This window comes from Lepidochelys olivacea (genome assembly GCF_965140295.1).
Source record: "Lepidochelys olivacea isolate rLepOli2 genome assembly, chromosome: 4".
Lineage (NCBI taxonomy): Eukaryota > Metazoa > Chordata > Testudines > Cheloniidae > Lepidochelys > Lepidochelys olivacea.
In genome coordinates, this window is record NC_140414.1 from 141,020,303 (window position 1) to 141,040,682 (window position 20,380).

Genomic DNA, 20,380 nt, shown 5'->3' on the forward strand with positions numbered 1-20,380 from the left:
ACACTACAGGGAAAAACCGATCTAAGCTACACAATTTGAGTTACGTGACTAGCATAACTCAAGTCGCTGTGTAGCTTATACCTACTTACTGCGGGGTCCATACTATGGGATGTTGACAGGAAACGCTCTCCCTTACTCAATTCCCCTTACTCTTCTCGATCTGGTGGAGTACAGGAGTCGACGGGAGAGCGATCTGCAGTTGATTTAGCAGGTCTTCACTAGACCTGCTAAATCAACTGCCGATGCACTGATGGCCGAGCGTCGATCCCCTGGTAAGTGTAGACAAGTCCTTAGTAAGCGAATAGTATACAGTCCTCATAAAATAGGTCTGCTGCTCCCATTAACATACATATTTAGCTATAATATGTATTTCCCATGCACCACTGTGATGCAGCACCTGACTGTTACTATGTGTATATCAGACCAATGCAGAAGCCATATATATATAATCAAAGCAGAACACTCCACCTCTTCTTTGTTATTGCCCTGAGTGGAATTCTGAAAAACTTGTCTATGTTGAGTTGCAACTAACTCCATGAGTGGTCTCATTGGAACTGCAGCTACTAAGTAAGGGTATCTGAATTTAGACCTTAAGTAACTGTCTTCAAGGGTATGTCTTCACTGCAGATTACCTGAGTTATCAGCACCCGGATCTATGCACACAGCTTAGCCTAGCCCAGGTGCGAGCAAACACACTGCAAAGCCTGTGTCCTAACTGGTGCTATGCTCCCCTGCATGTGTCACTAGGACTTCAGGGGGCATATCCCATGAGTTTTTGTGCTGCAGAAAGCTGAGCTGCTCTGATTCTTTCCCAATGGACTTATGGAAAAACTTGTCTGTGCTTCAGAGAACATGAGGGGAATTGTGGGAAGGCACTGGAGGACTATCAGCAATTGAATGGTTTAGCTTGCATCCTCATTGTCAAATGGGTGGGCTACCCGCTCAAGTGAAAGTGGTACCCAAGTTCTAGCCTACACCTCCAGTCAGGCCAGCTAGCCCAGGTTTAAAGAACTACCAACCTCGGATGAGAGGGCTTTGTGTGTGGACACGAGGGGGGTTAGGGGCAACACTAAAGTAAACACTGAGTTACCTCTGCAGTGAAGACATACCCCAAGGAAGAGATCACTAGGCCACGCCTGCGCTTTGTCACTGAGGAGGAGGGGCTGCGTATAAAGGCCTTGCAAGCTGACCTAATAGGAGGAAAACTTGAGCTACTCCTGATCACCAGTAGCAAAGAATTCAACAGCCAAGAACCCTCCACCAGGAACAATATGCCCTCAAATACAGAGGGCCAGATCACCAGCTGGTACACACAGGCGTGACTCCAGTGAAGTCAAACCTAAACCAGTTTATACCAGCTAAGGATGTGGCTTTGAATATTTAAACCATGAGGAATGTTTTCAAAGAGACTGGAGATCCGGAGATGAAAGGCCCTCTGAGCCAGAATCTGGCAGCCTTGCTCCTGTACAGAAGCAAAGGGGATACTCACAGGTGCATCTACATTAGACAAGAAGGTACATTCTGTGCTACCAGTAGGTAAATGAACCTCGTGGGTCTTATGGAATCACCTCCCTAATGCCAACTAACTTGTTTAATTTTTGACCAGGTTCTCTGTATTCATTAACTTGGGCCTCTAGCTGGTCTTCTTTCACTTTATTTAGCCCGGCCTTACGTCACTTACTGTATTTTACTCTATAAACTCACCACAGTAAATAAACATGAGTGCCTGTGACCTTTCAGAAGGGAAATGAATGAAAAGGCTATTTGACAAATCTAAACTCTGGAGTCTGAATAGGGCACTTCAAATGCTGGCGAGACTTGGCACAGAGATTAGAATGGGAAATGTGTCATTTACTCCCTGTGCGCTGTGTCCAAGATATCCTTGATCATGCATGTGAGTGGAGGGGAGTGTTAAAGGTCTGGAATATTAAAGGGCCAATATTTTCCCTGTGGAATTTTTTGTACTGTACTAATATAGGGCCTAATTTTGCCTTCCCTGTTCACTATGTTACTCTGTAGCCTTGCCTTCTCTAGGAAGAAAGGGGTGTTCTTGCCTCATGTTAGCTAACACATGGTAACTAACATAAGGAAAAATCCTAGTGAAGACAGGCAATTTGGAGCCTAAGGTTTACCTCAACTAGCTAATACACCTTATACTCCTGGGGGCATTTTGCACCAAAAAATTAAAAATTCTGCGCAAGATATTTTAAAATTCTGCAAATTTTATTTGTTGAATAAATGTGGAGGCTCCAGCATGGCATTGGGAAGCACAGGCCACTGGTTGCACGAAGGTGGGAGACCATCCTGCAGCACCCCCACCCCTGGGAAACGGACTCATCAGTGAGGCTGCACCCAACCCTGACACAGCATGAGGACTGGACCTGCCCCAGGAACACCACCCCCCTCCATGCCAGTTGCACCAGGTGTGGACAGGCAGGATCCAAGTGTGAAGGGGCTTAGTGTGGGGGGATCCAGGTGTGGATTGAGAGGGTTCTGTGTGGGACAATCAGGGTGCAGGAGGCTCAGTGGGGGGATCTGGATGCACAGGGCCTTGTTGGGGGTTTTTGGGCACAATGGTAATGGGACTCTGCAGGGGGGTCCAGGTGAAGGTGGTTGGGGCTCAGCCGGTGGGGGGGTCTGTGTGTGTGGGGGATAGAGCTAGGCAGGGGGTCTGGGTTTAGGGAACTCAGTGGGGGGTCCAGTTGTTCGGGGGTGGGGCTCAGTGGGGTGGGAATCCAGGTGCAACTGATTGGGGCTCAGTGCGGTGGGGATCTAGATGCGGTGGCTCATCGGGATGGTTCAGGTGCAGGGCAAGTGGGGCTTATCAGGGAGGTTCTGAACGCAGGGGGTGAGGATCGACGGGAGGATCTGGGTATGAGGGGGTCCAGATGCATGGAGGTTGGGTGGATGGGGGAGCAGCAGCTGTACAGGGATCCCTCCCCCTGCAGCTGAAGAGCAATGGGTACAGGAAGTGGTGGGGTGTAGTTTACAGAGCTTCCTGCAGCTGGGGGAGGGTCTGACCCAGCCCCAGATGCTGTGCAGGGGAAGAGGAAGTTTTCTCCTATGGCATCCAACCTTTGCTCTTGGCTAAGAACATTCAGTAATCTGCTGACCACAGAACGTAGGTATCTTGGGGTACACATACACTGCAGCTGGGAGTGAATCACCCAGGCCGAGCAGACAGACACGCTACCTCTGCCTGAGCTAGAACACTAAAAATAGCAGTGTGGACATTGCGGCACGAGCTAGTCACCTGAGGGCAAGGCTACCTGACCCCCTGGCTTGGCACTCAGGTGGCTAGCCTGGGCTGCCGTCCAAGCCACACCATCCATGCTGCTACTTTTAGCATGCTAGCTGGAGTAGAGCTAGTGCATGTCCGTCTACCTGGGCTGGGATGAGATCAGATTAGAATTCGTATTCCTATCCCACGTTAGCTAATTCATGGTGAGTAATGTGAAGCAAATGCCTAATGAAGACAGGGCAGTTGGTAGTGTTAATGTTACTCCTGTCGGGGAATTCTGTGCCACTCTGCACGCGCAGAATGTATGTCCCCCGCAGATTTCTTTGCCTCCCTGTATTAAAATGACTTTCTGACGGGGCAGCAAAGGGAAGCCACAGAAGCGGTCATGCAACTCTCCCCAGCAGTATGTTTCAGGTGCCCAGGGCAGCCAGCAGAGAGGTAAATCACTGTGGGGTAAGGGGTGGGACTGGGGAAGACCCGGCTCCCTACCCTGTGCCAGGCTCAGCTGCTAGTCCTGGCTGGTCTGGGGAGGATGGGACTTCCTAGTTCACACATTCAAGTTACTGGAGAAAAATACCCTTCCCCACCCTCAGCCACGCTGAACTCTGTTTATAAAGCCAATTGATCACCAACACCTTCACTTCACAATAATACTTTACACTTCTGCAGAGCTTTTCATCTAAAGCTCTGAGTGCTTGGGAAGCTCTGTGCCCCACACATGAACAATAACCCATTACACCCAGAAGCCGGGTAATTGCATGCTAAAATACCCATTTGCAGGTGCAAATGACCAGGAAATAGCTTAAAGAGGATATCTAACAAATTAACCCTCGTAATAATACAAAATCTTGCCGGAAGTGTGAGACGAGAGAGTCTGATACAACGGTACAAAAACATTTTCCTTACCAAGTCTGACGCTTTGCACTCTGCCTCCAATTCTGTCAGATGCTTCAAGGATTGTTACATCCGTGAAACCGTTTTCCAGGAGAGATTTTGTAGCTGACAGGCCCGCAAGGCCAGCACCAATAACTACTATTCGAGGCTGTCGTTTTCTCCGTAGGCCACTACTAAGAGGATCATCAGTGCTGTCTGAAGATGTTTCACAACTTTGCATGCCGTCCAAGCTCTCCTTCTAAGGAATCTAAGGAAAAGCAAACAAATAGGTTCAAGGAACTAAGCCAACAACTCTCCACGCTTCACGAAGATTTCTTCTCTCAGCACAGAAGCAAATTTGGGGGTGCCTCTAGATATATGACTAGCAGAAAAGAAAGTCAACCTATGAACTAGAACAAGTCCTTTCAAATGGGAACCACAGAAAGGGCAACAAAGATCAGCCTGGAATGTAAGAGTTTCTGGTCTCGACTCTGGAGCATCAATAGTTGAACCTACTGCAGTCTCCACCCTCTACATTGTAACCATGTAACAATTTCCAGCAAATTCATAGGATTTCTGACCTCCTGTCTCTTTATATAACCTACTGAGGTGGCAATTTTGTGGTAGAGAAAAAACACACACCCTGTGACAACTAGCTGTTCAAAGAAGTAATGTAACTTTATTCTGCTTCTGTGGCAACCACAAAGCATAAGCTTTAGATCATATAAATATGATACTAGGTAAATGGGACTTAGCTCAAAGCAGAAAGACCAGATATCAAACCAATAGCTGAACGGAAAGTGCAGGTGGGGAGGAGAATCTCGGGTTTGCTCGTTAGAGGGCTATTTGATTATTGCATTGTTAAGAAATGTGACTAAATGCACTAATGATCACAAAACAGTCACACTACTTTTCACTTCTGAGGTACCATTCCTTTGAGGATCTCAAAGCACTTTGCACATATTAACTAAACTTCTCCACCTCTGTGCAGTATGCAGAGATCAGATATGGAGAAGACAGATGATGGTCCAAGTTCAGCAGTCATGTAAACGGTGGTATAAATAGCAAAACTGCATCCATCTAGCATCCAGATGCTATTTCTTAAAACTGTGCCATTTTAAATCAGTTTAGAAACTGGTTTGAAATTGGTGCAACTTCAGCCAGGTTTATACTTGGAATCCTTTGCCAGTATAGCTATACTATACCAGCAAAGCACTCCTAGCGTGGACTAGGGTGACCAGATAGCAAGTGTGAAAAATCAGGACGGGATACGGGGGTCAGAGGTGCCTATAAAAGAAAAAGCCCCAAATATTGGGCCTGTCCCTATAAAATCAGGACATCTCGTCACCCTAGTATGGACACAGCTTACACCATCAAACCAATGCTTGTGCCAGTATAATTCATTCCAGTCCCCCTAAGCATAATAAGCTATAACAGTAAAAGGACAGTTTTACCAGTCTATCTGCATCTACACTAAAGGCTTTTCCCAGCACTGCTATGTCTGCCTGTAGGGAGCCAGGGTGGCTCCCCTCCGAACCAGAGGGTAAAGAGCCACCCTTGCAGCCTGAGTGGGCGGGGCCAGGCCAAGCTTCCACCAATCCCCGGAAGGGGAAGGGTGGGACAGGAAGTACAAAGGGCGGGGCCCTCTGCCCAGTGAAGAGAGCACCAGGGAGGGAGACAGACACAGGCTGTTCCCTCGCGATCCTGCTGCTGACCCAGGCGAAGCCCTGGGCAAGGAGGAGCCTGACCAGGAGGAAGGCCTGTGGCAACCAGGGCTGCCCGCCGCTGAATACCCAGAGGACCTGGAGGGGCCTGACTGCAGCCCGGGCCAGCGGGAGTCCGATACCGAGGGGGAGCGGGGTTGGCCCGCAGCGGAATACCCGGGGGAGATGGAGGGACCGGAGCGGCCCGCAGCGGAATACCCGGGGGAGATGGAGGGACCGGAGCGGCCCGCAGCGGAATACCCGGGGGAGATGGAGGGACCGGAGCGGCCCGCAGCGGAATACCCGGGGGAGATGGAGGGACCGGAGCGGCCCGCAGCGGAATACCCGGGGGAGATGGAGGGACCGGAGCGGCCCGCAGCGGAATACCCGGGGGAGATGGAGGGACCGGAGCGGCCCGCAGCGGAATACCCGGGGGAGATGGAGGGACCGGAGCGGCCCGCAGCGGAATACCCGGGGGAGATGGAGGGACCGGAGCGGCCCGCAGCGGAATACCTGGGGGAGATGGAGGGACCGGAGCGGCCCGCAGCGGAATACCTGGGGGAGATGGAGGGACCGGAGCGGCCCGCAGCGGAATACCTGGGGGAGATGGAGGGACCGGAGCGGCCCGCAGCGGAATACCCGGGGGAGATGGAGGGACCGGAGCGACCCGCCTGAGAGACCGGGTAGGAACTAGCCCAGGGGCCGAACTACACCGTGGGGTGAGTGTGTTTGGTCAGCGGGCACAGACGGCCCCGCTGACCCAGCGGTGGGACTTTCGCCTCCCGCCACTGTCGGGGCCCTGGGCTGGAAGGCAGTGGAGTTGGGTGGGCCTGCGTTCCCCTACCCCGGCGCTCCCCTGCCCGAGGGGCGCGCTACTGACTCGTGCCGGCACACCTTCCCCGCTAATTCCCCAGCACCCGGAAGGTGTGGCTGAGGCCTGCCCCGGAGACCATAGCTCTCCATCGCCCCTAGGGGCTCAGAGGACCGACCAACGCCTGTCACACTGCCACAAATCACACCTCTTCACGCCCCTGACCAACATCAGTACACCAGCAAAAGATTGTAGTCTTCATGGTGTGGACGCATTTCTAAGCGGCAATGTTTAATTAACAAGACTCTAGTCAATTTCATTGCTGTTATTTAGAACCTATTGGCCACTGTTGCTGGCTATGGGCAAGCAGGAGTGTGCACTGGAGTTATTTATGGGGAAGTTGGAGCCGAACATCGGAGGCTGAAGGAGTAGCAGAGAACTCTTTCCTTCGTTTTGCATACAAGCTCTTGAGTAGGGCGAAGACACAAAACTCCTTTCTTTCAGCAGCTGGGGGTAGGTTACAGCTTCAGGTTTTAGATACTTAGGAGCCAGAGGCTGATATGAAAGATGAAGCACATGCACACCCTGTAAACGGGATCTATAGACAGCACCCGGGTAAACATAACAGCACCGACCCCTTTCTCACTATTTGTAAGTAATAGGGGGACTGGGCTTCTTATCATGGCGTGTCTCCCCTTCCCCTCAACACCAATCCCTCACCCATACCTCATTTCTTTTTCACCCACCTCCCGATGGAAGGTGTCTCATAGATTTCTCAATTCCTGCTGTTCCAATGGGCACCAGTGGCCTGTAAAATCAATCAAGGATCCATTCCTACCAATTCCAAACAAACAAATTCAAGAATCTTACACTGCTCAAGGTAGGAAGTCAGACACTTTTGGTTCTTTTAGAGCTGTCAAGAGATTAAAAAGATGTATTGTGTGATTAATCGCGCCGTTAAACAAAAATAGAATGCCATTTATTTAAATATTTTTGATGTCTCCTACATTTTCAAATATATTGATCTCAATTACAACAGAGAATACAAGTATACAGTGCTCACTTTATATTTATTTTTATTACAAATATTTGCACTGTAAAAAACAAAAGAAATAGTATTTTTCAGTTCCCCCATTACAAGTACTGTAGTGCAATCTCTTTATCATGAAAGTTGAACTTACAAATTATATACAAAAAAACTGCATTCAAAAAGAAAACAATGTAAAACTTTAAAGCCTACAAGTCCACTCAGTCCTGCTTCTTGTTCAGCCAATCGCTCAGACAAACAAGTTTGTTTACATTTGCAGGAGATAATGCTGCCCACTTCTTGTTTCCAGTGTCACCTGAAAGTGAGAACAGGCATTTGCATGGCACTGCTGTAGCCAGCGTCGCAAGATATTTACGTGACAGATGCACTAAAGATTCATATGTCCCATGCTTCAACCACCATTCCAGGGGACATGCGTCCATGCTGATGACAGGTTCTGCTCGATAACAATCCAAAGCAGTGTGGACCAATGCATGTTCATTTTCATCATCTGAGTCAGATGTCACCAGCACAAGGTTGATTTTCTTTTTTGGTGGTTCAGATTCTGTAGTTTCCACATCAGAATGTTGCTCTTTTAAGACTTCTGAAACCATGCTCCACACCTCATCCGTCTCAGATTTTGGAAGGAACTGCAGATACTTAAACCTTGGGTCTTGTGCTGTACCTATCTTTAGAAATCTCACATTGGTACCTTCAATTCCGCCGTGAAAGTGTTCTTAAAACGAACAAAATGTGCTAGGTCATCATCGATAACATGTTATATATGGCATACTATAACATGAAATATATGGCAAAACAGAGCAGAAGACATACAATTCTCCCCCAGGGAGTTCAGTCACAAATTTTATTAACACTTTTTTTTTTTTTTACGAGCATCATCAGCATGGAAGCACGTCCTCTGGAATAGGGGACGAAGCATGAAGGGCATATGAATGTTTAGCATATCTGGCACATAAATACCTTGCAATGCCGGCTACAAAAGTGCCATATGAACACCTGTTCTCACTTTCAGGTGACACTTTAAATAAGATGCAGGCAGCATTATCTCCAGTAAATGTAAACAAACTTGTTTGTCTTAGCAATTGTGTGAACAAGAAGTAGGACTGAGTGGACTTGTAGGCACTAAAGTGTTACACTGTTTTGTTTTGAAGTGCAGTTATGTAACAAAAAAATCTACATTTCTAAACTGCACTTTCGTGATAAAGAGGCTGCACTAGGGCAGGGGTTCTCAAACTGGGGGTTGGGACCCCACAGGGGGTCGCGAGGTTATTACATGGGGGGTCAGGAGCTGTCAGCCTCCACCCAAACCCCGCTTTGCCTCCAGCATTTATTATGGTGTTAAATACATTAAAAGGTGTTTTTAATGTATATAGAGGCTTGCTGTATGAAAGGGGTCACCAGTACAAAAGTTTGAGAACCACTGCACAAGAGTGTTTTTATGCAGTGAGTTGAAAAACACTATTTCTTTTGTTTATCATTTTTAGAGTGCAAATATTAGTAATAAAAATAATAAAGTATAGTGAGCACTGTGCACTTTGTATTCTGTGTTGTAATTGAAATCAATATATTTGAAAAAGTAGCAAAACATCCAAAAATATTTAATAAATTTCAATTAGTATTCTATTCTACAGTGCGATTAATTGTTTTGAGTTAATTGCGATTAATCGACAGCCCTAATTTCTTTGAAATACTAGACGGACAGGGAGCCAGGATCCTTGGGTTCTGCCACTGGATCATTGTGTGAAAATTATATCACTTCCCTGTCCTGCAGTTTATCCGTCTGCAAACTGGGATTATAAAAGTCTCACAGAGGTAGTTTGAAGCTTAATTACCATTGTGTAAAGCACAAAGTGTAAAGTAACGTCTGTTATAAAGGTTATACTATAATTAAAACTGAGTACTTTATTTCACTCAGGTAAAATATGGTGATGTATTTTAGGATTTAATGCAATCAACATGAGTTTTAAAAATTCTTCAAACAATCATCTTCTCCATGCCAGCTGTGGGAACTCTCAGATACTGTATTGATGAGTATGTTATAAAGGCCTGGATATGGAACAGTCCCCTCTACCGTTTATAATACTGTAAGCTTTAAACAGGAACTACTGTCTCAGATCTCCAGTACAGCATTCTCAACTTAATAAAAAGGATGTTCTCACGCCACCAAAAACTTAAAGAACATGTGGGTTCCCTTTCTGTTCAGCATTTTCATTTTGGTTTACAAGATCTGTCTAGACAGATGAGACAATAACAGGGTATTTCATATGTCATGTACAATGTAGAAACCACCATTATTTAGCTTGCTCAAATTTTACTATACAACTTACAGAGGGGAAGACAATTAAAATAATAGGATCCTAGGCTTCTAAACCATAATATGCAGTAAAATGACGATACTATATAAAAATCTATAATTCCACACTGCACATTATTTCACTGTCAATTAATACAGTGTGTTGGGCTCGTAAGAAAGAGGAGCGCATGAATCATGGGTCTATTGGACATAATACCTTCAGTATCTGCCAGGCTGCAAGACAGCACCCAAGCCAATGTGTAAGTGTCACCCTTCACTCCAACACTGAAAGAAGTTTGCAAGGTTTGGGCTTTTAAGGTTTTGTCTTCACTGCCAAAAAAAAAAGGGGGGGGGGGCGGCGGAGTGTTTTTTCCATGAAAGAACTAGTGCACATTAGCTAGCCTGCGATAAAATCCCAGTGGAGACAAGGCATCTGTAGTTTGACCACGAGGTAAACCAGGCAAGTATAGTGCTGACCTCCCGCAGCCACCTTCCAGTCAAACTGCAGTGCCTCATCTCCACTAGGATTTTTATCCTGCTGTAAAAACCCCCAACTTTTCTGCAGGGAAGACAGAGCCTTTAATTTCACCATCTCCCCACTTCCGCTTAGCCTCATCATCTACCCACTACTGCCTCCATTCTGGTTTTAATTACCTGCACTTCCCTGCTCGCCTTCCTCTACCTGCTTCTCCACTCCATACTCCCTCACCCACCCCACCTACTTTCATTCAGCTCCCCTCACCGCTTGCCCTCTTCTCTATTCCTGCTTCGCAGAGTTAAACAAGCCATGATTCTGCTTCCAAGAAGTACCGACACATGTCTGCAAAAATAAATCCATCACCAAGACGTGCATGGAAACATCAAAGCAAACTCAAGGGCTTGTAACTGCAATGCTTGCTCTCTTCACCGCCTATGGACTCCCTGTACGATTATCTCCAGTGGTCATCTCAGTTCAGCAACCGATCCTGCACCTGGTTCCCTTTGGGTGGGCCCTTGCCCCTGTGCATAGCCTTTTTGACTTCCAGCAGGACAGCACGCAAGAGGGAAGTCCAAGCAGATGATCCAGTTGCAGGATCAGGGTCTTAGGTTGTAAGAGTTCTGGGCAGGGACAAAGTCTTATTTGTTTGAAGGCACCTAGCTTAATTTGGTCCCTCTATAAATAATTAATACAGCTATTAATAATTACTTGTTTATTTCTGTTTCTCTGTCTTATCTTTCAGAATACAAGGCCTTCAGGGCAGGGACTATCTTCTGTTCTTTTTGTACAGTGTCTAGCATAATGGGGCCTGCCAAAATACAAATAAATAGTCATTATAAACTGAGCACAATACAGCACAACCTGTTTAATTTTAGGCAAGCCAAATTATCATGATGTGGTTAGTAGCAGTGTAGCACCCAGGAGCCCCAATCATGGACCAGGACCCCATTGTGCGAGGTGCTGTACAAACAAAGAACAAAAAGACTTGCCCTGTCCTGAAGAGCTTACAATCAAATTCTGAAGTCCATACTCCCTTTTACTCAAGCAGACTCCCACTGAGCACTTTGTGCTCAACATTCCTTCAGCGGAAGTTCAACCTGACTGAAGACTTCAGCATTTGGCCCATATCTTGGGCTTCTCATTTTTCTTACCATTCAAATTCTTACCCACTCTTATGCCTTGTCTACACTTGAAATGTAGGTCCGTTTAGCTACGGCACTCAGAGGTGTGAAAAATCCACACCGCTGAGCACCACAGCCATGCCAACCTAATCCCCTGTGTAGACACAGCTAGGTCAAGGGAAGTATTCTTTCCTTGACCAACTTACCATCGCGTAGGGAGGTGGAGTTACGACAGTAATGGAAGAACCCCTTCATTGCTATAATGTGTATAAACCTCACAGTGGAGACAAACAGGCCTTCTCTACACACAAAAGATGTACCACTAACTATACTGGTATAGTTAAAGGGGTACAACATGCCTAATGTGAACAGTTACATCAGTATAAAGATGCTCTTACCAGTAGAGCTTATCCACATAAGGGAAGGGAAAGACAACAAAGCATGTCTACACTACGAAAGTACTCCAATTTTACAGAAGTCGATTTTTGGAAACAGATTGTATAAAGTCGAGTGCATGCGTCAACACTAAGCACATTAATTCAGCGGTGTGCGTCCACAGTACCGTGGCAAGCGTCGACATTCCGAGCGGTGCACTATGGGTAGCTATCCCACAGTTCCCGCAGTCCACGCTGCCCACTGGAATTCTGGGCTGAGCTCCCAATGCCTGATGGGGCCAAAAATTTGTCGTGGGTGGTTATGGGTAAATGTCATCATGCCCTCCCTTCATGAAAGCAACAGCAGACAATCATTTCGCACCCTTTTCCCTGGATCGCCCGAGCAAATGCCATAGCACAGCAAGAATGGAGCCCGTTCAGCTCACCTCAAGCATTATCATGCAGTTTATGCAGAACCAGCTCCTGAAAAACCAGGCGAGGAGGTGACGGAAGCGCGATGATGAAGACATGAACACAGATTTCTCTAAAACCACAGTCCCCAGCAATTTGGAGATCATGGTGTTACTGGGGCAGGCTCATGCTGTGGAACGCCGATTCTGGGCCCGGGAAACAAGCACAGACGGGTTTGACCGCATAGTGTTGCAGGTTTGGGATGATTCCCAATGGCTCCAAAACTTTCACATGCGTAAGGGCACTTTCATGGAGCTTTGTAACTTGCTTTTCCCTGCCCTGAAGCGCAAGAATACCAAGATGAGAGCAGCCCCCACAGTTCACAAGCGAGTGGCAATAGCCCTGTGGAAGCTTGCAAAGCCAGACAGCTACCGCTCAGTCGGTAATCAATTTGGAATGGGCAAATCTATTGTGGGGGTTGCTGTGATGCAAGTAGCCAACGCAATCACTGAGCTGCTGCTATCAAAGGTAGTGACTCTGGGAAATGTGCCGGTCATACTAGGTGGCTTTGCTGCAATGGGATTCCCTAACTGTGGTGGGGCTACAGATGGAACCCATATCCCTATCTTGGGAGGTTTCAGAGTAGCAGCCGTGTTAGTCTGTATTCGCAAAAAGAAAAGGAGGACTTGTGGCACCTTAGAGACTAACCCATTTATTTGAGCATAAGCTTTCGTGAGCACAGCTCACTTCATCGGATGCAGCCAGTACATAGACTGCAAGGGGCACTTTTCAATGGTGCTGCAAGCTCTGGTGGCTCACAAGGGATGTTTCACCAACATCAACGTGGGATGGCCGGGAAAGGTTCATGACGCTCGCGTCTTCAGGAACTCTGGTCTGTTTAAACGGCCGCAGGAAGGGATTTACTTCCCAGACCAGAAAATAACTGTTGGGGATGTTGAAATGCCTATAGTTATCCTTGGAGACCCAGCCTACCCCTTAATGCCCTGGCTCATGAAGCCGTACACAGGCACCCTGGATGGTAGAAAGGAGCTGTTCAACTATAGGCTGAGCAAGTGCAGAATGGTGGTAGAATGTGCATTTGGACATTTAAAGGGTCACTGGCGTAGTTTACTGACTAGCTTAGACCTCAGCTAAACCAATATTCCCATTGTTATTGCTGCTTGCTGTGTGCTCCAGAATCTCTGTGAGAGTAAGGGGGAGACGTTTGTGGTGGGGTGGGAGGTTGAGGCAAATCGTCTGGCTGCTGAATATGCGCAGCCAGACACCAGGGCGGTTAGAGGAGCACAGCAGGAAGCGCTGAGCATCAGAGAAGCTTTGAAAACTAGTTTCATGACTGGCCAGGGTACTGTGTGACACTTCTGTCTGTTTCTCCTTGATGAAAACCCACCCCCTTGGTTGCCTCTAAATTCCCTGTAAGCCACCCGCCCTGCCCACTTCAATCACAGCTTGCTTGCAAAGGAAATAAAGTCACTATCATTTAAAAAACATGTATTCTTTATTATTTGATTATAAAAATAGGGAGATAACTCACAAGGTAGCCCTGGTGGGGTGTGGGAGGAGGGTGGGAGGGAAGGAAAAGGCCACTTTAAAATTTCTTGAATGACAGCCTTCTTTTACTTGGGCTGTCCACTGGGGTGGAGTGGTTGGGTGCCCGGAGCCTCTCCTCCCCCCGACCCCGCGTTCTTGGGCGTCTGGGTGACAAGGCTATGGAAACCGGGGAGGAGGGAGGGCGGTTAAACAGGGGCTGCAGCGGCAGTCTGTGATCCTGCTGCCATTCATGAACCTCCCGCAGTAGCCCCAGCATTGCCTCATGCCTCCTCTGATCTTCCTGCCGCCACCTCTCCTCACATTCATCAGCCACTTTCCTGTACTCTGCTATTGTGTCCCTCCACACATTCTGCTGAGCTCTGTCAGTGCTGGACGACTGCATGAGCTCAGAGAACATTTCATCGCATGTGCGGTTTTTTCGCCGCCTTATCTGAGATAGCCTTTGGGTCAGAGGAGGGAGGCTTGAAACATTTGCAGCTGCTGGAGGGAAAAAAAGGGAGTGAAGTATTTTAAAAGATACATTATACATAACAATAGCTATACTCTTTCACGGTGAACAACACTATTCACAGAATCATAGAATATCAGGGTTGGAAGGGACCTCAGGAGGTCATCTAGTCCAACCCTCTGCTCAAAGCAGGACCAATCCCCAACTAAATTATCCCAGCCAGGGCTTTGTCAAGCCTGACCTTAAAAACTTCTAAGGAAGGAGATTCCACCACCTCCCTAGGTAACGCATTCCAGTGCTTCACCACCCTCCGAGTGAAAAAGTTTTTCCTAATATCCAACCTAAACCTCCCCCACTGCAACTTGAGACCATTACTCCTTGTTCTGTCATCAGCCACCACTGAGAACAGACTAGAGCCATCCTCTTTGGAACCCCCTTTCAGGTACTTGAAAGCAGCTATCAAATCCCCCCTCATTCTTCTCTTCTGCAGACTAAACAATCCCAGTTCCCTCAGGCCTCTCCTCATAAGTCAGGTGTTCCAGTCCCCTAATCATTTTTGTTGCCCTCCGCTGGATGCTTTCCAATTTTTCCACATCCTTCTTGTAGTGTGGGGCCCAAAACTAGACACAGTACTCCAGATGAGGGCCTCACCAATGTCAAATAGAGGGGAACGATCACATCCCTCGATCTGCTGGCAATGCCCCTACTTATACAGCCCAAAATGCCACTGGCCTTCTTGGCACACTGTTGACTCATATACAGCTTCTTGTCCACTGTAACCCGTAGGTCCTTTTCTGCAGAACTGCTGCCTAGCCATTCGGTCCCTAGTCTGTAGCAGTGCATTGGATTCTTCTGTCCTAAGTACAGGACCGACCCTTGGGGCACTCCACTTGATACCGGCTGCCAACTAGACATGGAGCCATTGATCACTACCCGTTGAGCCCGACAATCTAGCCAACTTTCTACCCACCTTGCAGTGCATCCATCCAGCCCATACTTCTTTAACTTGCTGGCAAGAATACTGTGGGAGACGGTGTCAAAAGCTTTTCTAAGTCAAGGAACAACATGTCCACTGCTTTCCCCTCATCCACAGAGCCAGTTATCTCATCATAGAAGGCAATTAGATTAGTCAGACATGACTTGCCCTTGGTGAATCCATGCTGACTGTTCCTGATCACTTTCCTCTCCTCTTAGTGCTTCAGAATTGATTCCTTGAGGACCTGTTCCATGATTTTTCCAGGGACTGAGGTGAGGCTGACTGGCCTGTAGTTCCCAGGATCCTCCTTCTTCCCTTTTTTAAAGATGGGCACTACATTAGCCTTTTTACAGTCATCCGGGACTTCCCCCAATCGCCATGAGTTTTCAAAGATAATGGGCAATGGCTCTGCAATCACATCCGCCAACTCCTTTAGCACTCTCGGATGCAACGCATCCGGCCCCATGGACTTGTGCACATCCAGCTTTTCTACATAGTCCCATACCACTTCTTTCTCCACAGAGGGCTGGTCACCTCCTCCCCATGCTGTGCTGCCCAGTGCAGTAGTCTGGGAGCTGACCTTGTTCGTGAAGACAGAGGCAAAAAAAGCATTGAGTACATTAACTTTTTCCACATACTCTGTCACTAGGTTGCCTCCCTCATTCAGTAAGGGGCCCACACTTTCCTTGACTTTCTTCTTGTTGCTAACATACCTGAAGAAACCCTTCTTGTTACTCTTAACATCTCTTGCTAGCTGCAACTCCAGGTGTGATTTGGCCTTCCTGATTTCACTCCTGCATGCCCGAGCAGTATTTTTATACTCCTCCCTGGTCATTTGTCCAGTCTTCCACTTCTTGTACGCTTCTTTTTTGTGTTTAAGATCAGCAAGGATTTCACTGTGAAGCCAAGCTGGTCGCCTGCCATATTTACTATTCTTTCTACACATCGGGATGGTTTGTCCCTGTAACCTCAATAAGGATTCTTTAAAATACAGCCAGCTCTCCTGGACTCCTTTCCCCCTCATGTTATTCTCCCAGGGGATCTTGCCTATCAGTTCCCTGAGGGAGTCAAAGTCTGCTTTTCTGAAGTCCAGGGTCCGTATTCTGCTGCTCTCCTTTCTTCCCTGTGTACATAGCACATGTGATTTTGGTACAAGGTCACATTTTGCATCTTATATTGAGTGCCTGCGGCTTTGGTGTTAGAGATCACACACGCAGTGCCGGGCAACAGAATTCGGCTTGCAGGCAGACATGGTAAGCCATAGTCTTTTGGCTTCTGCAACCTTCATAACAGCAGCGCCCTCCTCTCCCATACCAAGCAAAGCACGTTGTGTTGGCCATTTAGTGCTGCAGTTTTCCTGTTAACGTGGAGCAGCAGAAACCAAACTAACCCCCCACCCCCATCCAATTCTCTGGGATGATTGCTTACCCCTCCCCCCACCGTGTGGCTGGTATCAGGGAAGATACCTGCTAGCCAAACACGAACAGCTCAGCACCAATGCCCGCCCTGTCCTCCCACCACATGGCTAACTGCGGGGAGGATTTCTTTTCAGCCACAGGCAAACAGCCCAGTAGAAACAGCCACCTCTGAATGTTCCCTTAATTAAATTCCCCTATTTCAACCAGGTTACCATGAACGATATCACTCTCCTGAGGATAACACAGAGCGATAAAGAACGGATGTTGCTTGAATACCAGCAAACACTGGGACCATACACTGCCAGGCTTTGTCATACAATGATACCAGATTACTTGCTACTAGCATGGCATGGTAAAGTGTCCTACCATGGGGGACGGAATAAGGCTGCTCTCCCCAGAAACCTTCTGCAAAGGCTTTTAGAGTACCTCCAAGAGAGCTTCATGAAGATGTCCCTGGAGGATTTCCGCTCCATCCCCAGACACGTTAACAGACTTTTCCAGTAGCTGTACTGGCCACAAATGCATCCCAAGTCCTCAGCGCTACTTAATCATTAAAAAACGCTTGCTTTTATAACATACATTATATTTAAAAAGGTACACTCACCAGAGGTCCCTTCTCCGGCTTCATTGGGTTGGGAGGGTATTTCAGTCAGGGTGAGAAAAAGATCCTGGCTGTCGGGGAGAACAGTGTGCTATGTGCTCTCCTCAAGCTCGTCCTCCTCCTCCTCATCTTTCCCATCAGCAAAATCCTCAGCCATGGCAGAGAGTACCCCATCATCAAAGTCCATGGACAGGGGTGGGGTAGTGGTGGCGGCCCCCCCTAGAATTGCATGCAGCTCAGCGTAGAAGTGGCATGTCTGGGGCTCTGTCCCGGAGCGTCCGTTTGATTGTTTGGTTTTCTGGTACACTTGTCTGAGCTCCTTAAGTTTCACGCAGCACTGTGTTGCGTCCCTGCTGCAGCCTGTGTCTCTCATGGCCTCGGAGATCTTTTGAAATGTTTTGGCATTTCGCCTTTTGGAGCGTAGTTCTGATACCACAGATTCCTCTCCCCATACAGAGATCAGATCCAGTACCTCCAGTTCGGTCCATGTTGGAGCTCTTTTTCAGTTCTGGGACTGCATGGTCACCTGTGCTGATGAGCTCTGCATGGTCACCTCTGCTGATGAGCTTGCTTGGCCAAACAGGAAATGAGATTCAAAAGTTCCCGGGGCTTTTCCTGTACACCTGGCCAGTGCATCTGAGTTCAGAGTGCTGTCCAGAGCAGTCACAATGGTGCACTGTGGGGTAGCTCCCAGAGGCCAATACCTTCGAATTGTGTCCACGCTAACCCTAATTCAAAAAGGCGATGTCGATTTCAGCGCTAATCCCCTCCTTGGGGAGGAGTACAGAAATCAGTTTTAAGAGCCCTTTATGTCGAAAAAAATGGCTTCGTTGTGTGGACAGGTGCAGGGTTAATTCAATTTAACGCTGCTAAATCTGACATAAACTCGTAGTGTAGACCAGGCCTAAGAGGTCTTGATAATGGTATAACTGCATCCAATCAAGAAGTTGCACCGGAATAGCTATTTAGGTTAACAAAGGTCACACTCCTAACTGAAAATAGTTATACTGGTATAAATATCTGTGTACAAATCGGGACTGACTGTTCAGCTAAGGTTTGCTCCAGCAGCATTTTCCCTTAAAAAGAAACGATAATAGGTTTCTCTAAGTTATTCCCTCCTCCACATGCAAGACAACCCCCTGCATCCATACTCTTTGCACTGCCCACTTATTCACATAGAAGTCCACCCCAACAACACTAGAGAAGCAAAAACCAATGCTAGTCTTCTGTGCTCCAAATTCAGCAGCTACAGCTACAGTCCTGAACAAGCCTAGAGATCTATCCATTTTATAAACTTCCTCTCATCTTATCAAACTTTTGTCAGCAAAATCCTGCAGTACACAAGTCAGACAATTATATTCCAGCACTAAGCCCAAAGGATTAAGGTAGTCCGTAGCTGCTTCTTTACTGTTTTCTTGGAATGTGGCACTCTCCTGATATGGCTTTGTTTCTCTAGGATCCTGAGGGGAGCAGATATCAAAGAGAATAGTAAACCAGTAAGCAAACTTGGCAGGAATATTGCCAAGGGTCAGACAAAATTAAAAAAGCAAACAAGGCAATTCTGAGCCAAAGCTGCCACAATGTCCTTAACTCACCTAAAGTAGACTGTAGAATATGCACTAGCCACACGTATGAGCTGCATGCTGAAGTACGTGCATACGACCGTGCTGTAATAATGGACAAATGGGACAAATTCTGAGTTGTGTCTCTACATACTATTCCCAGGCTCATTTGTGTGGGTTTGGTTTTTTAGACACTATTCTCGAATGAACGTCTTAGCGCTTACGAAAGGTGCCTGTTGAGGTCTTAAAATTAACAAAAGCTATATCCAACCAGTGTGGGGGGAAATCCCTCCTGACCCACCGACTCCCTCAAGCGCAAAAGGACAAATTTAACACAGTCAGTTGCATGGAGTATTTTTTAATTTCAGCAAAACAGGATTGAAAGGTTATCCTGCACTGGAAACCAAGACACCAGCACGGGGTTTGTGTGGGACAAGCAAATGAAATAGCCTAACTCCGTTTTTATTGTACAGTCCAATGGAAGAAGAAGAGATAAACACAGTACGCATAAGACAAAAAGAAGGACCTTACATTTAAATAATTTTAATTATCTAAGACATCATCAATACCTGTAAGGATACCACACTCACATAGTATATACTACATAAGAGATGCTTTGATCCAAAAATACCTACATAGTGTGAAGATTTCTGATAGCAGAGGATTCTTTAAGCAAGCAGACAGAGGCATAGCAAGTGGCTGAAAGCTGAACCTAGACAAATTCAGACTAGGAATATGACCTGTATTGTATCACTGTTTACTTGTGCTCCCCCGCCTGTCTGTATTCATCTGCTTGTCTCTTGGTTTACATTTAGATGGCTAAGTTCTTTGGGGCAGGGACCATTTTTTGTTTGTTTTTGTTCTGTGTTTGTACAGCGCCTCGCACAGTGGGGTCTTGGCCCATGATTAGGACACCAAGTTGCTAAATAATAACTAGTAATTGTAATTAACCATTGGCACAACTCCCCTGAGGCTGCAGTGGATTCTCCATCATTTGAAAAAAGAAAAGGAGTATTTGTGGCACCTTAGAGACTAACAAATTTATTTGAGCATAAGCTTTCATGTAGCTCACAAAAGCTTATGCTCAAATAAATTTGTTAGTCTCTAAGGTGCCACAAGTACTCCTTTTCTTTTTGCAGATACAGACGAACACGGCTGCTACTCTGAAATCCATTATTTGAAGTTTTTAAATCACGGCAAGGTGTCTTTCTAAAAAGATATGCTCTAGCTCAGCCAGAAGTGGTTGTCTTGATGCAGGAATTACTGGGAGAAATTCTATGGCCTGTTTTATGCAAGTCAGCCTAGATAATCATAGTGGCCCTTGCTGGCCTTAATCTAGGAAATCTATAACTACGCACACAAACGTGTATGTATGTAAAATAATATATGTTTAATTTGTGTCCATATAATATACCAACACACATGGGAGTGTGTGCTGTTCTCAGTGTCCCTT

General features: G+C 46.9%; 1 protein-coding gene across 3 annotated transcripts in view; it reads right to left on the reverse strand.

Moving 5' to 3' along the window:
• The window catches only part of SMOX (spermine oxidase), a 103,304-nt gene that overhangs the window by 36,903 nt on the left and 46,021 nt on the right, over nt 1-20,380 (reverse strand). For 2 of the 3 annotated variants that reach the window (XM_084625602.1, XM_084625600.1), the window contains exon 2: nt 4,148-4,382. In XM_084625602.1, coding sequence (XP_084481728.1) covers nt 4,148-4,355 — 208 coding nt within the window. In that variant the 5' untranslated portion in view covers nt 4,356-4,382. Of the gene's footprint in view, nt 1-4,147; nt 4,383-20,380 lie in introns of those variants that run through there. The other variant, XM_084625601.1, reaches the window with a different exon arrangement.